Below are 17,081 nucleotides of genomic sequence, written 5' to 3' on the forward strand. Positions count from 1 at the left end.
TAACAGAACTTTATATAATGATGATGAAGTAGGTGCATTTGCCAGGTATTTAATTCACTGGACTAGCTCCAAACAGATACTCCCGTCTAGTTATTTTATCTATAAATGGCTTCTCAATAGACTTTCTGGAAAATGACTGCATACAATAAACCGTACATCACTGTCACAATCCTTTGATAAAAGATTATATCCATATCACCCACACGTGGCAGTGATTTCATAATTACGTTTGTTGCATTCTGTCATTAGGTATGCACTGCAGTGTGTATGAGGAAGCCACTTGCTTAAAGGACCAGTGACCAGTACATTTAGTGGCTCCCCTCCCCCTCACACACCACGAAAAAAACACGAAAGGCCCTCTCTAGAACCAGTGTTTGGTTTGTCCATTCTGGGCTACTGTACACATGGCGGTGCAACATGGCAGGCTCTGTTGAAGAGGACCTGCTCCCTCTGTAGATATAAAGGGCTCATTGTTATTTTCATGTTATTATACACCATTTAAAACATATTTATGAATACTATAGTCTATTTCTGCCAAGCCCATTCTGCTAGATGCCACTAGATTCTACACATTGCACCTTTAAAGCTAACTCCGGTTTATCAGAGCATGTATGTGCGTCTTGGGAATGTTGCTGAACTGGAATACATTCTTGTTGATGGGGAGCCTCTTAGCAGTTGGTCTAATATCAGCCTATTGTCCTTTTAATTTGACTGACAGCTACTAGCATTGCATAGTCAGACCCCTTTGCTTTGAGCCTGGAGAGACAACAGGCTTGATGTAAGTGTTAATGACCGCCTTATAAAAGAGATTATAGCTCCAGTGAGCCACTAGATGAGCCCCCAGTGGTCACGGTGGGCTTTGCTCATTAAAATCGAAGAAAAAAATCTAGACTCACTGCTGTGACTTTGACTGAGCCCGTCTGGCGGTGAAGAACACGTTTCAGGGGCTGAGATAGACTGTATGTGTGGTCCTGGTGGATACCTTCATACCAAAGAGTGCTGCAACCCGAGACAGGGGTGCCTAATGACAGTGAACCTCGAGAGTCCCACGTGTTCAGTTGTAAAGTAATATGTGTTGAGTTGTAAACCAATATGCAAAGTGAGTTAATACCCTGCCCTGGACTGCACTTTTTACTTTCCATTTACTGCACCATTACACTCCTAGGACAGCCACATTCCTTCAGTGCAGCTTTTGTTGTTGGTATGCATTAGCACACTCTCTTCCTGTAAATTCAGCTGCTTAATCATAAATGGTGACTTTGGGCTTTATTGCATCTATAATCGGTAGCTCAACCCGGTCTCTGATATTGGCTCTAAAGTAACTTCCGTCTGGCTGGTGTGTAATGAAATGGCTGTGATGCAGCCACCGAGAGATCATCGGCTGTCAGAAGGCAGAGGAGATATAATACCTAGGGATAGATGGAGAGTGATAGAGGAGAAGTTAAGAGAAAGATGTCATCGGAAAGATGCCCACTAGTGTACACACACACTCACACACGTATATACACACACGCTAATGAACGAACACAAACAGTGAGTGAGTTACAGTGTTGCAGGGAGACTGCCATGTCAGAGAAAACCTGCTGCATTCAGTTTGGAAGAGGACAATATTGAGGGCCAATTTAAAACTGCCCATTATCACACTGCCTGAATGGTTGACTGGATATGCAACGCGTAATACTGTCGGCAAATGCCTGTGCTAATGATAATCATGATTTTAGTTGTGTGTATTTATGAGCCCTTTGTTGCAGATGTGTGGCAGTCACTCCAGTACAGTTTGACAATCCCTCGGTGTATGAATTATTCACACTGAACTGGCCTATAGTTCATCATCCATATTTAATGGTTTGGATCACATACTCCTAACTGCAGCTTTCTGTTGACTAATGGGGCCATTGAGCACAACTTAGTCACGAGACGCTGATAAACATGCACTTGATGACTGAGGAAGCTGTGTGTAATTCTTGACCAGGCTCACTGGATATTCATGGATTTAAATGTCAAAGTTTAGCCCATAACAAAGATGAACCTTTTGTTTGGCAGATTAATCTGATTAAATGGTTGCTCCTTTATATAAGTTTTGGGATATTTTTGCCATATACGGGCACTAGTTGGGCTGCCAGAGTTCACTGCTCAGTTTGAATTAACATTGTCAAATTAATTGCGTAAGGTCACTTTGGCAAGCGGCTGTGGAAAAAGACTGTTAATGGACATTTCTATCTTTTGAAGTACCAATTATGGAGATCTTCAAAATCTACTCAACATTAGGCTTTCTTTAATGTTTTCAACGTTTTGCTATCAAGAGCCGTGATAGCTTAAATGCATTAGCAGAAGTTTTATAGGCATTCAACACTTCACATTTTCAAGGGAAATACAGTATCAAAAACCAGCAGTTTTTGGCCTTACAAGAAAATGCTATTGAATCAGTTATAACTCTTCTTCTTAGAGGAATAACTTAGCATTTCATATCCATTCCTATCCAATTTAGACTTATTTTTTTATTGACTAGGGTATTCTGACAGTCCACTGCTTTGCAAAGGTGCTGTGAGGATTTTTCTGTGAGGTTATTTCTATTGTATAGAGGACCCTCTGACTTTCCTATTCAGCTGTATCTCATAAAACACAAATAAGTCTCCCACTCGCATTCCTTAACTATGGCAACAACATATATAACTCTCTCCTCTGACTGTCTGAATATTAATGCAATGTTTTGTTTTGTTTTTGTCTTGCAGGGTTTACTTGAAGATATTCACACAGCAGTTCGAAAGAAAAAGACTGCAGCTTTCCCAACAGACTTGAAAAGACTCCCGGTTTAGTGTGTGTTTATAAGAGCTGGAAGACGTGTGGTTTACTTTGATTAGTGATGTACCTAAGTGGGTTCTGAAGAAAACGTAGGAGATGGTGAGAAGGAAAGTGAGGACAGAAACTATTCTCCAACAGCTGTGGTCTCACCCTCTTGTGCCCTTGTAAAGCATCAAAGAAACGTAGGCAGAGAGAACAGGAAAGTAGGAGAGGGTTACCGATTTGACCAAAGACGGCCTTCAGTCACCTGCAGCACTGGAAGAAAAGTCTGGTGGACTAGAAAGAGTTAGTGAGTGACCACAGAAAGAGAGAGAGACGGGGACTGACGGAGGAGCAAAGGTTTGGAGGAGGAGGAGGAGGTCTAGGAGGAGTGGGAAAGGCCATTCCCCATGGCTACTGACCCAGGAGAGCCCACAGGCACCGAGGACTCCTCGGAGAAACCTGATGGACAGAGGGAGGAGGACACGGAGCGGGAGGGCAGGGCCGACACACAGAGGGAGAGGACGCACAGCACCCCCTCAGACTTCCCCTCCTCCCAGACTCAGGAGAGGCAAGCAACAGGAGGAGAGGATGGAGGAATGCAAGGAGGAGGAGGAGGAGGAGGAGAAGCCAGCCAGGAGGGTTCGGAGACCCCAGCCAGACCCATTTCCCTCTCCACACCCACTTTTCCAGTCGAAACTGGCCAGAAACGTCTGAGGAGGGAGAAGCGCTTCTTCAGGAAGAGTGTGGAGATTTGTGAGGAGGACGATGAGGTGGAGGTGGCCCCGGAGGCGCCACACAGTGCACCCCACCTGGAGCTGCGCTCCTTTGACTCAGTCTTCACCAGCAGTGCCCAGCAGCAAGGGGCTGCTTCATCGTGTGCTGCCCTGGGCCATGACCCATCCTGCCCCAGCTCCAGCCAGGATCCTGGCAAGGATGCTCCTTCCTCCACACCCACCCAAAGGGGGAAGGAGAGGGACCGCGAGCAGGAGGAGGAGGCGGAGATGAAGGCTGTGGCTACCTCTCCTGGAGGCAGGTTCCTCAAGTTTGACATTGAACTGGGCAGAGGAGCCTTCAAGACTGTGTATAAAGGCCTGGACACAGAGACTTGGGTGGAGGTGGCTTGGTGTGAACTTCAGGTAAGATGAACTCTTCTCTTGTCTACCATAATTATTAAAGTCTGCATTGGCTGGCATAATTAGCCGCTAGATAAATAAAGCCAAAATAAACAATGCACTCATGCACATGTACACAGCCGTTAGAGGTAAATGGAAATACTTTATATCAACAAATAATAATTCCAATTAGTGTGCTTTGGAGAGCTACAAACCCAATGTTGCTTTTTTTGAAATGAATAGCATTAGATGTGTCCCAGGAGTTCTTTCTCCTGAAATCTGAAAATCTCAGCACGTCGTCTGCTTACTATTCATACTGTGAGACGGCAGTTCAGTGAAGACCGGGGTGAAAAGGAGGAGCAACGCTTGTAGTTGAGTGACAGCACAAAGTGAAAGTGGAGGCTCTGGCTTTTCTAGGACTGTTAATGAATAATGGAATCATGGGCTGTCAGCGCTTCTTCTTTTTTTGTAATAAGGTGTCATATTAGAAACTACATTTCCCACATAAACCTGAATTATATCAATTTTTTATATGTATTCGTTGAATTCATATGAATTTGTTCATGACACTTAAGGGAAGTATTAAGTTTAGGGACTGCATTAATGACACCGTATTGTAGGTGTAGTGTTTTAAATCAGGCAAGGAGCCCCTTGCAGCTCTTGAGAAGAAACATGTTGAAGGGTCTAGAAGGTTTATGCTCACTCTGCCTTGTTACTTGATGGAAATTACTTTTTAAACAAGCTAATTTTGTCACTAATCAAGCAGTGGACATGCATCACAAGTTTTAGAAGTTAATGTTCTCATAATGAAGTATAAGATCAACATTACATTGTTATAGCCTCGGCCCTAGTTAAAGCTAAGGCTACAGTACATGTCACAGTCAAGTCTTGTCTATTGTGTATTGTAATGAGGTATGAAATGGAAACAGTCATGTGAAAGGGAGGCTCTGAATGGGATGCATTTTGCGAACCACAAAGCAAATAGGAGCACTGTAGCAAATGTAGGTGTAACAACAGCAAACATTACACTAGCAAACTCTTTGTCATGCATTGACATTGCAGTGGGAGGAAAATATTGAAATTTGATAAATGTTTAGAACCAGACCACTGTCCAAGTCTTTACATACTGCAGCCAACCAGACTTATTATTCTGAGAAGTACTGGGGGACATTGTTAGATGTGTGAATTCAACATGTGGTGGGAGACAGACTTGTGGAGGGGAGAAGCAAATGCATCCCTCTGACTCTTGGCCCCACAATAGAGAGCAGTGTTATGGTAAGCCATCTGATTTGACTGCTGGCTTTCTGTGAGAAAAGGCAGTCATGTGTTGGGTTTGGAGCTAATTCCAAAACAAGAGCCTTGACTAATCCTTGAGATCAGGCTCTGTCTGTTGGACGAACAAGCAGCAGGCATGCCCCCATCACCTTGTCTGGTTTTCCACCCAACACCTAATGAATCAGCTGCACATCAGCAGTAGGGTTCTGCTGCTGCTTGGTATATCATGCTGCCACATCTCCTGTTCAGTCCCATTTAAGTTCACGATCTGTCTCATTTCTTCTCAGCTTGTAAAGGTAGCCTGTGTCACCTTCAATATTAGTGTTATCATTAAAGGATAGGCATACAGATTTTCAAGTTTGTCTTAAAACAATAGTCTTGGTCCCCACATGATCATTGAAAAAGGTTTTTCTTGCTGTAATCATTCCCCCTGTGCATACTGACCATTAAAAGATTCTTTATTAATGTGCATTCAATGTAAGTGATGGGGGACAAAATCCATAGTCCTTGTTTTGTGCAAAGATTTGTGCAATAGTTTATCTGAAGCTAATATGAAGCTTCAGCCATCCAAATTAGACAAATCAAGTGGATATCTTCCAAAGTTTAAGTCATTTTAGTACAAAATTCCTCCTTTGTATTTTTCTGGACACTCCTTGTTGATCTGCAGTGGAATAATAGTAACAAAACGAGGGACATTTGTACTAAAAAGGCTGTAACTTTGAAAGATATCCACCTGATTTGACTAATTTGGACAGCTGAAGCCTCAAATTATCTTCAGATAAATTTTGGAACACATTTTGCACAAAACAAGGACTTTGGATTTTGTCCCCCATCACTTACGTCAAAAGCACATTATGAACACAAGGGATGATTACAGCAAGAAAAACGTCTTACAACGTTCAGATGGTGACCTGACATTTATTTTATTTAATTTGTGAACCTGTCCTTTAAAATGTTTTGCCACCAGACAGCATTTTTCATGACGCACCACACTGTATTAATGCCATGGCACAGCAGTATGAGGGAGTCTGAGCTGGTAAAGCATTTTAGAGAAAAAAAAAAAAAAAGACAGTAGGCTTAAGCTGATTTGCGCACCAATATTGAATCTGTGATATCCAATTTTGTCTCTGCAAACGCTTTGGGTCAAATTAAATCTAATGGAGAAAACTGGTTTTTACTGGCTATTTGTTTATGTAGCATAATGACATTACCGCCTACATCAATCAGAAGTTACTGAGACTATTAAAAACAGTCTATGAATACTTTACTGTCTAAATAGATTGTATACAATCTTGTATACAATCTATTGTAGATTATAAACAGATAGGACAACAGCCTTTGAGAGAAAAAACAGATGGAGGGTCTGACACAGAGCAACAGCGAGGAGAAGGGAAAGAAGGCAGGGTGTGAGAAAGAAAAGAAAAAGACACAGGGAGAGGGAGAGAGAGACAGAGGGGCAGAATGACGAGCCAAACAGAGGATTACCATGGCATCCCTCCCGGAGAGCAGCCGTGTAGCTAATGCTAAGTTACCACATGCAGGGAGACATGCACGCAAACATACACACAGACAGTACACAGAGGCCTGGTCACACGTCTATAGATGGATCCAGTGCCACATTCAGTGCAACGTTCTAGTCATTCGAGTCACATGATCTGCCCTATTTACCACCTCACCAAAGCTGTTTGCAGTTTCAATGCAAAGTGACACTATAATGGACAATAGTGATCAGAGTAATAATGACATGATAGATATGATTGGTTTGCTGTGGTAGTAACGATACATTTGATGCAAGCATTCATTTGTCCTCCTGGTGTTGGATGTAACAATAATAACACAATACAATGTAGCTGTATCTCAATTAGGGATGATAAAAAGCACAATATTCTTGTCATACATTTTTCTACTGTGATTAAAGACAAACAACTATGGATTGGTTTTATGCCTGCAAGTTGACTCAGTTCTTCACACCCTTGTAATCTTGAAATTCAAACACTTGTTTCCAATTAAAAAGCACTGGTCCCAGTAATTGGACAACAGGCACAGAAGATATTCTGTCCATGTGTCATAATGCCATAAGACCATGAACAGTCTGTGCAACACCTCCAGTTTGAAGGCACAGGATATGATGATAAACAGCCTGGACATGAGTAGCCAATACACTATATGATGCTTTCTTCGCTATCCTGTGAGACTGCATCCTGGGAGCACCTAGCTCCTCTCCTCCTGTGCCCACAAAGAGAGGGAAGCCAGGGGATTAGCTGTCCAAATGCAGCTTGAAAGAGTGGGTAATTAAAGTTCACAGTGCGGACACCATCTCTCTTCTTTTCGCTCTCTTTCCCTGGGAATTCCACAGCTAAAAGGACACAGCTATATATCTTCCGTCCTATTGCTTCAGTCGTATATTTTTGCCATCCATCACCCCAAGTGGATGTGTTTGTATGTGTTGTGTACATGTATTACATTTCTGCGTGGGAGATGTTGCTCTCTGTCTGTCTGTGTCAACATATGCCACTGTATGTGTGTGTCTATCAGCTTTCCTCTCTCTTGCTCTCTCTCACCCACCCTCCCTCCATCACTTTTTGTCTGTGTGAGTGAGCATGCAGAGTGATCCAGGGAGTTAATTACAGTGGGTGCCTGTCAGGCTGGAACAAAAACCCTGCACAGACAGCATAACTCGGGCGGCAGAAACCAGACTGGCTCAACCCAGTCATCCCAGACTGGTCCAGCTCAGCTTAGCTCAGCCCAGACACGCTCAGCAGACTAGCAAAACTAGAGCAGCGTTCAGGACTGTAGTACTGAAGGTCGCCATGATGACGATTACCACTTTAAATATTGGATGATTTAACATATATTGTTTTAGAGCCTTTTGAGTTTAAATGCCAGCTTAGGAGGCTGCGTGCTACCAATACTGTGCCAAGTTTCTTAGTAGAAAGCTCATCCTTATTAAGGTCATTACAGAATTTGGACTTTGACATGGTTGAGGTTATATTAACATTGGATTTCAGTGTGCACCCCCTTTGAACTAGAGTCTGGACCCTTTGTTCACCTACATACAGTCAGGACCCCCGAATTGACAGTTGACACCATGATAATTCAGCAGTTCACAACTTTTTTTCTCTGGTCGCTGCCAGCTACATGTGCCTCATGATAGAAATAATAGCTGTTGTCCAATCCTTTGATCAGAACAAACAATGTTTAAATTAAAGGTTTCAAAGCTCAGCAAATGTTGTTTTTTTCTAGTCATAATTCTTTGGCTCAGTGTAACAAATAGAAACAGTAAAGGGAGGAGTTGGAGATGATCTTGCTTGTTTCTGATTACGAAAGACCAGTTGGGTTAGACCAGGTAGGGCAAAGACATAGTATTGATGGGTGACTAAAATTAGTAGAGGCAAACTCAAATGGACTAGGGCTGAACTGACCAGACCCGGATGGAATCGATCCAGCCAAACTGACTAGACACATGTTCAATTAGGGCACTGACAGCTGGCTAGTGTCCCTCGGGCTATAACCTCTCAACACAATATTCATTACCTAACCATCAACAGAGATCCGATTGCTATTGAGTGTTTGAGACATTACCACATAAGACTGGCATTATCTGTATGGCCTAATCAAAATTCAATAAATCCGGAGCACAAGCACTTCAGATCAAATTATTTTGACATGTGATTATTGTCCAAGGCAATCCAATAACAAAAAGACAAAACATATTCGCGAGGTAGCATTAATGCCCATTAATTCAACCATTACACACCTTTTTATATGAAGAGCAGAATTGTCCATAGACATAATATGATATGAAGCACACGTCTGTGTAGTTTAATTAATGTATGGTTTGAGAAGTGTGTCTTCTCTACCTGTGAATTGTTCCAGTTTGCCAGCTGCCAGCTAGACATTATGGTAGTAAAGTGGCCTCTACCTCTACAGTGAACTTGGCCCACTGGCCTAGGGTTTTAATCCGGCGTGTGGGCCAGCCCTTTTCCAGCTATCTATCTTGTTACTCTGAGCTGTTGTAGCTTACAGTAATCTAATCCCAACCACCCGCCACCTCGGATTTCTAAACGCTGACATGCTTACTCCCACATTGCATGGCCATAAACACTACATACACCCTCATAAATGTGCAAATGTCCACTTACAAAAAGAAAATTTCACCCCTTTTTGTTGATAGTGCCCTTATTTATCTCAGTGTAGCTGAAGCACACTCCTTCCTTAGACAAGAATGTAACCATGGAAGCCGGTTCAACTTATGTAGTCTTTTGATATCTGATACTCAGTGTTTGCTGAAATAGATGTTTTAGGGCTCACATGCTTTGGCATCCATGACGCCCAGCCTTGAACCACCTACCAAATGTGCCGTGTAAGCCACATCCTGTCCATTTACCCCTGAGTTTTATGAGGCTACTTAACCTGGAGCTTGACCTTCTGCTCTACCAGATGTCTGATCCAAAAAAATCTCATGATACACAACCAGGTCTTAGGTCTTGCTCTGTTTACCAAGTTATGGTATTAGGCCCCTGCCACGAAGGCGCCATTTAACAAGAACATTATATGATCGATCTGACCATGCCAGTGTCGATAAAATACCAGGAACACAAAAATGTAATAAAATTAATTACAGTGCAATAAAAGCTGCCTTCTAATCAATATTTGTTGAGACTGTTCAAAGGGTTGCTCCTGCACTGTAAAGGTTTCCTGAATAAGTCACTATAATGCAGTCATACAACAAAACCATCAACACGTCTCTGAGGCAATCTCAACAAAAATCGAACATCATAATCTTTTAATCTTTTCTGGTGATCGCTCTCAGAAACAATCACATAGCAAGGGGTACACATAGAGTAAAAATATACATATATTAAAAACAGTGTGGCTGTATAGAAAGTGGCTTAGGTTGAATAGGTGCATGTGTTACAATGTGAAGTCTTCCACTGCTTGTTTATCTTTTTAATGGCAGTGGTTCACTTGCAGTGCTATACACAGTAAAAGTCAAGTGCACATAGAGCTGCCTTGTATAAAGTCTAAGGTATTTGTCAGAATAACTGCCCCCAGAAGCACATGACACGACAAGCTACAAATGACAAGCTTTTTTGGCATTGGCATACACATGTATTTATATGTTTTAAAGAATCATTATTACTGTTCTTTGTATATTACTATGTGCTTAAAATCTAGTGTATTTACTTGAGAAGCCTGCATAAATGAAGAACAATCTGGCTGATTCAGAAGACCAGGCCAGTCACAATAAGACTGTGTCTGAAGCTCCTTTCTTTCCCTCACTGTCTGTCTTGTTTCTTTCCCTGTTGCTTAACCATTTCCATTTATCTCATGGTTGAAAGACTGTTCGGTCTCCTGTGGTGGTGATGTGCCAGTTTGTTTGTCAGATCTGTCTCTGTGCGATGCTGTTGTACCAAAGTTGGACTGTTTGTGTGAATATGGTTTTGTATGTGCGTGTATGGGTGGCTATGCGGATGGGGAGTAGGTTTCTGTGAGTCTGTCTAGACACAATTTTACTAACTGAACTCTGTGTGACCTTTGCTGACCCAAAGGCTGTCTGATGCAACATTCAGTGGGAGACACAATAGATGCTGAGGAGGCAGCAGACAGGGACACACAGCCAAGCACTCTCTACCAATGTGCCAGACAATGAGGCAGAATGATGCTTCGACTGAAGATGAGACAGACAGAGGCACCCAAACAAAGGCAGTACTCACTGACGAAATAAAGCACATTAAAAAAGACGCATGCAGATGTAGGTGGAAGTAGAGACAGGCAGCATAGACAGACACACCTGCACACAGTCAGGTACACACACATAAACATGTCGTGAGGTAGTTGTCATTAAAGGAATGAAAACATGGGGACAGGCCTCAGCTGAGCAACTTATTCTTAGCCATAGTAGTGCAATGAAGAGCAGCCTTTTTGTTGATGCTACTTCCCTGTTGGGAGGGGTGGAGAGCTTGCCTCCACCAGTACTTCCAGAAAAGGACATTGAACCAGTATAGACAGAAGGCAAAAGATCTCTGAAAAGATGAAAGACAGACACACACAGAGAAGAGAAGCAGACGCATCAATAAATAGCACAGGCTAGGAATAAAAAAACAACATACAATAAATATAGATGCAGTGAGAGCGGCAACTGCATTACATGAAAATGTGTTTATTTGCATACAAATGTCTGCAGTACACTGCCTCCCTTCGGGGAGCGTTGTGTAAAGCAAAAAGCTCGACATCAATGGAATCGATCAGTGGAAAGCCAATGTTATGATGACTTCTATTTATAGTGAGGTCTGTTTGTGACACGACAATGGCTGCCATCCGGCTCTCACAGACAGTTTTGGTTTTTTTTCTTATATGTTGCTTCGACATAAATGGCTAAAAGTTTTGCATTGTTGAATACAAACCCACAACAATTAACCCTAAAGTGTGTTTTTTTTATTCAAACTTTTAAGTGCCGTCGAATAACGCCCTCAAATAGCAGGTCACAAGGTCGACAAAGGTCAAAAGACCACAAACCTGAATTGCTTTGTTATTTGTACACATGGAAATAGCAGACAACAGTTGTTTCTGACAAGTCTAAAAATACACGCTGACAGGATTTCCTCCACTGTAAAATGGACTGTTTGTCAGCTCCATGTTTGATGCTTTAATAACATATCATTATCACATGACTTGCATATTCATAAACACATTTCCTTTCTACTTGACATTCAGGGAACTTGAAGATATGTGTATTTTTTTTGTTAAATACAGCAGTTGATATTGATGAAAGTACAATGGGTTTAAGAAAAAGGAACTAACAAAAGAATACACAAAGATACACAAGAAATACAAGACATAATAAAAGAAATGTTTGGGTTTTTTTTTTTACAGCAGAACAGAGCACCTTTACTGCATAACATGCACGAGTCTTAAATCCTATAAATAACCTATGCATCCGTGTTTAACAGAGTGATAGTGAGCAGCACTGTCAGTCTCTGTTCCTGTGGGATGCTGCTCGTGCACGTGAATTGGATTTCTGCTGCGTCCATTCTGTCCGCCATACTGGTGATGTGTGGCAGATGCGGTAGAAATGTGTTTTATAAAGCTAAGGCTTGGGTGTTGTCTCAGCACTGTTACAACTCTGTATGACTAGTACCATCTAGTGGCAGCAAGTGTTAATGCACAGTCATGGGTGTAAAGTGTCCATGGTAGTCTCATGATGTTTTGAACAGAATTGTGTGGCTTTTTTCTACATTCTTGGATGTATTTTGGAAATTAATGAGGCAGTTTGTTCTTTCTTTCTTTCTTGGACTTGCCAGTTAGTATATAGGAAAAGCGTTGGGGAATCAAATGTTCACATTCATGCCTTATAACTTGGTACATACCTCTCACCCCAGGACCGCAAGTTGACCAAGGCAGAGCAGCAACGCTTCAAGGAGGAGGCAGAGATGCTGAAGGGACTCCAGCACCCCAACATCGTCCGCTTCTATGATTCCTGGGAGTCGGTGCTCCGTGGCAAGAAGTGCATTGTACTGGTCACTGAACTAATGACCTCAGGAACACTCAAAACGTTAGCCTCTTCATATCTATTATATAACTATTATTATATCAATCATAGCTGATTATGAAGGTGTCATTTGGTTTTCTCATTTTGTCATACATAGATATTTATTTTTTAACCATGATCTCCTGATTGACATAAAACCCTGTAATCACACAAAAAAATAATATAATACAAAATCTACTTGTTGGAAATATTAAGTCAAATGTATTGTCAATTTAGTGCAGTTGTGCTACATTTAAAAACCTGTACTTCTGTCATTTTTTGGCCTGTCATGGCACTGAAATGTCACCACAGGCAGCAGGTCTGTACTGCAAAAAGTTATTTGACAATGAGGCACTTAAAATAACAAATGAAAATAACGCTAATAAACATACATCATTTACATGTCTGTGAAAGGTAAAATAGTGATATCATCTGTAGCAGTGTTAATTAGCTACAATGCAAAACCAATAGCTGTTAATCTGCCTCCACAGTTAGCAAATATGAACACATGGCTCCATTGTTCAGTAAATATTGGCGGTGCTGCTCAATCTTCTGCCCAAAAAAACAACAAAAAGATAACATGGCTTAAAGCATCAGCAAGAAGTAGTGGTGGCAGATTTTCTTTCAATTTTAGTTAGTAATAATGTATAAAATTAGAAGAAGATTAAAAGAAATTACAATTACACAAAAACACAGTTTCCATTTCCATTATCTTTATGGGGAAGAAATGTAAATTCATTATGTATAATATAATATTCAGAGTGATAAAGCATTGATTTTCAAAGGTATTTATGATATTGTTTTGTCTGTCACTGTGATTATTTAGCTGTCTATCACAGTATTGTTTTTTTTTATTTGACTACTAAATCTTGCATTTGCTCTGTCTACACAGTTACCTGAAGCGCTTTAAGGTGATGAAACCCAAGGTCCTGAGGAGCTGGTGTAGGCAAATCCTGAAGGGCCTTCACTTCCTTCACACCAGGACTCCTCCAATAGTCCACCGGGACCTCAAATGTGATAACATCTTCATAACAGGCCCCACAGGATCTGTCAAGATAGGTGATCTGGGCCTGGCCACTCTTATGAGGACCTCCTTTGCCAAGAGTGTCATAGGTAGGTACATAAGTAGTTATATGTAGTACATATACAGTGTAGTATATATACACATATAATATAAATACACATTGCTCTGCATTCAGCACTGTTACGTTTTTTACAGAGGGCCACAGCTGCCTAGGCGTATAGATTATTATTGGCAGAGTCACTCTAAAATGTATATGGGCGACACTTAATGTAAACAAAGACCACTGATTAGATGTCAGCTCTGTGAGCCAACTTAAGCAGTGCACTGAGAGTGCCATTTAGCTCAATAAAGTTTAGCTCAGTTAGCAAGAACAGTTTCCAGGAAGATTGTTATCAGTGTTTCAAGTGAATTTCAATTTTTCCATTGACTTTGTGGCTTTAGTGCTCTGTGAACAGTGTTAAGTGACAGTAAATATAGATTGTAAACAGTGATAGTGATGGAGTAACATTTAGCTGTTCTGCTTGTTATTGACTGGGATCCACCATCTGATCTTAACAGGAACCCCGGAGTTCATGGCTCCTGAGATGTATGAAGAGCATTATGATGAGTCTGTGGATGTCTACGCCTTTGGGATGTGTATGCTGGAGATGGCTACTTCAGAATACCCCTACTCTGAGTGCCAAAATGCTGCTCAGATCTATCGCAAAGTCACAAGTGTGAGTCTCTTTGACTGCGTGACTCTCATACAAACTCAGCATATTTGTGGTGATGACATGTATAGGCCTAATTAGGGCCTGAGCCCCAAAGGGGCGAAGATCCTCTTGTATCTGTTCTGTTTCTTTCTTTCTTTTTCTTTCTTTCTTTCTTTCTTTCTTTCTTTCTTTCTTTCTTTCTTTCTTTCTTTCTTTCTTCTTTCTTTATTAATCCGCCACTTCAACCCTAAATCCCTAAACATGCTCAAAAACTCACCAAATTTTGCAAGCACATCAGGTCTGGTGAAAAATTTGATAAAATGTAAAAATTATCCCCAAAGTGCCAAAATGTCCTCTATAGCACCACCTATGTCACTAAAATGGCCGCCACGGCCCGTAGGAATGTCGTAGAGAGATCGAACCAAAACTCAATTATTCGTCTCATCAAGACCTTTTTGACCATTTGCTGATACCCCTGACCTAAATCCAACAGGAAGTCCACAATTCACCCATGAAAGTATGACTTTGTGCCAATTTTGGACCTTGAATAAACGCTATCTCCTCCTTCAAACTTTAATACATGACTTATCACACTGTGCTGAACAACAGTTATTAAAAACTTACTTGAACGGTTTAGATCTAGTAAGCCCTGAAAGTTGGAGTGCCACATCGCACCTTACAATGTAAACCAATGGAGAGGCAATCTCTGGGCATGGACTTTGTGCCAAACTGGGGCGTCTGACGTCTAAACTATAAGTGTGACCACTTTCAAACCTGTATCAATGGATTCGCAACAAAAATTCCTACTAAAATATTATTTTCAATGTAAGATTTGGCCATAGTCATGGGATTTATGAAGATATTTCCACTAGAGGACTGCTCTGAAATCCTTCTCTCCAGCTAAGAGGGAGAAGGAGGGAAGAAAATGGGGGGATGGGTGTCACAGTTAAATGGAGCTCATTTTTGAAGGATACAGCAGAAAGGTCTATATACATACAGTACATTATATACAAACTTTGTATGAAGTTTGGTGTTATTATCATTTATTGTTCTCTTCAGGGGTGCTTGATTATGGCAAAAAGCATAATCACAATTATTTTTGCTCAATATTGACATCACGGTTATTTAACACAATTACTTTTTATTACTTTACTTTTCATTTTTGGTGATTGCTGATATATGCACATATTTTTTCCCACTTGGCTGAGGAAACTATTACACATGCAAGCATAGATTGTACTAAGTATGATCAAAAAAGACAATATATGAGGGAAGAACTCAGGAAGACTAGAGTTCCGGAGCTCAGCATTAAAACTTTAATGAACCTGCCAAGTGGGTGGAGTAGCAGTTTTTTGTTGTTTTTTTGAGTTTATTAGACAGACAGGATTGATGTGTAGGATTTAATATTTGGTCTACAGTCTGAAGCGGAGGGTGGCAGTAATGTGCCTAATATGCTATAATTTAGCTATCGTTGAAGCGTGTGGCCGTGGCGTGGCGTTGAGTTTTGATGTTTCGCCATGACAGAGAAAGTTGCTATAACTTTAGTGCAAATGCTCCAGTCTGCACCAAACTTTGCATGTTTGATAAGACTCTCAGCCTGAACACGTCCTCATGACAATATTCAGTCAATGATGCAAACTGGCTGAATAGTGCCCCCCATGAAATTGCAGCAAAGCAGCCCCAGCAGCAGGCAAAATAGCGGACAAAGGAAGTGATGTTTGTCTTCTTCTTGCACTGTCTGAAAACAGCTCAGGTCTGAAGACATCTACATGCCCGTGACAGAAGCCCTTCAACTGCGCTGCAGCCCGATGTGCGCAGAGGCGCGAGGGCCCGTTCAATGCTGCTTGCAGCTTTAATACATTATTAGTTCATTTAAATGTAATCCCAACCCAAAATTGCCATAAATGATTTTATACAACATTCCAAAAATTAATTCCATCATTTCCCATTTCCTTTCCTGCAGGGTATAAAACCAGCAAGCTTTGATAAAGTGAATGACCCAGAGATCAAAGAAATCATTGAAGGCTGCATTCGTCAGAACAAGAGCCAGAGGTAAGCAGGTTTTTACATTCATAACATGACATACTGCGCTGTGTCATGCAGAGTTGCTGATCAGGCCATCATGAAACATCCTGGTGCCTGTTTCACCGTCACCTTCTTTTCTTGTCTTTCCCTCGACAGACTCTCCATCCGAGACCTCCTGAACCACGCATTCTTTGGGGAGGACACAGGGGTCCGAGTGGAGCTTGCAGAGGAAGACACGGGCACCCAGGACTGTCTGGCTCTACGGATTTGGGTTGAAGAGCCCAAAAAGCTGAAGGGGAAACACAAAGATAACGAGGCTATCGAGTTCAGCTATGACCTGGAGAATGATAGTGCTGAGGAAGTGGCTCTAGAGATGGTGAGACACAGGGACCACTCATGCTTGACTTGTGGAAAAGGGGTTCATGAGTGTCAGATATGGGATAGGGCAGAGTGGGAAAAGTCTTTGATGCTTTAAAGCTTAAAGGAAGATCAGGTGAGGGAAGTCCTTCAGCTCATTTATCAGCCATTTCAAGGTACTCTTACCTCTGACCTAGTTTCCCTCAGCCTACCTCTAGTCATTAATTAATTATCTCTCTCTCTTTCCTTCTCGCTCTTTCTCTCTCTCTCTCCCTTATCAC

General features: G+C 41.5%; 1 protein-coding gene across 9 annotated transcripts in view; it reads left to right on the forward strand.

Moving 5' to 3' along the window:
* The window catches only part of wnk3 (WNK lysine deficient protein kinase 3), a 39,704-nt gene that overhangs the window by 5,715 nt on the left and 16,908 nt on the right, over nucleotides 1-17,081 (forward strand). For all 9 annotated transcript variants that reach the window (XR_010928662.1, XR_010928663.1, XM_067592151.1 and 6 more), the window contains exons 2-7: nucleotides 2,733-3,920; nucleotides 12,554-12,726; nucleotides 13,595-13,815; nucleotides 14,285-14,442; nucleotides 16,382-16,470; nucleotides 16,600-16,819. Coding sequence is in view for 7 of the 9 variants with exons in the window: in XM_067592151.1 (XP_067448252.1) it covers nucleotides 3,192-3,920; nucleotides 12,554-12,726; nucleotides 13,595-13,815; nucleotides 14,285-14,442; nucleotides 16,382-16,470; nucleotides 16,600-16,819 (1,590 nt within the window). In the remaining 2 variants the exon portion in view is untranslated. The remainder of the gene's footprint in view (nucleotides 1-2,732; nucleotides 3,921-12,553; nucleotides 12,727-13,594; nucleotides 13,816-14,284; nucleotides 14,443-16,381; nucleotides 16,471-16,599; nucleotides 16,820-17,081) is intronic.

This window comes from Thunnus thynnus, chromosome 6 (assembly GCF_963924715.1).
Source record: "Thunnus thynnus chromosome 6, fThuThy2.1, whole genome shotgun sequence".
NCBI lineage: Eukaryota > Metazoa > Chordata > Actinopteri > Scombriformes > Scombridae > Thunnus > Thunnus thynnus.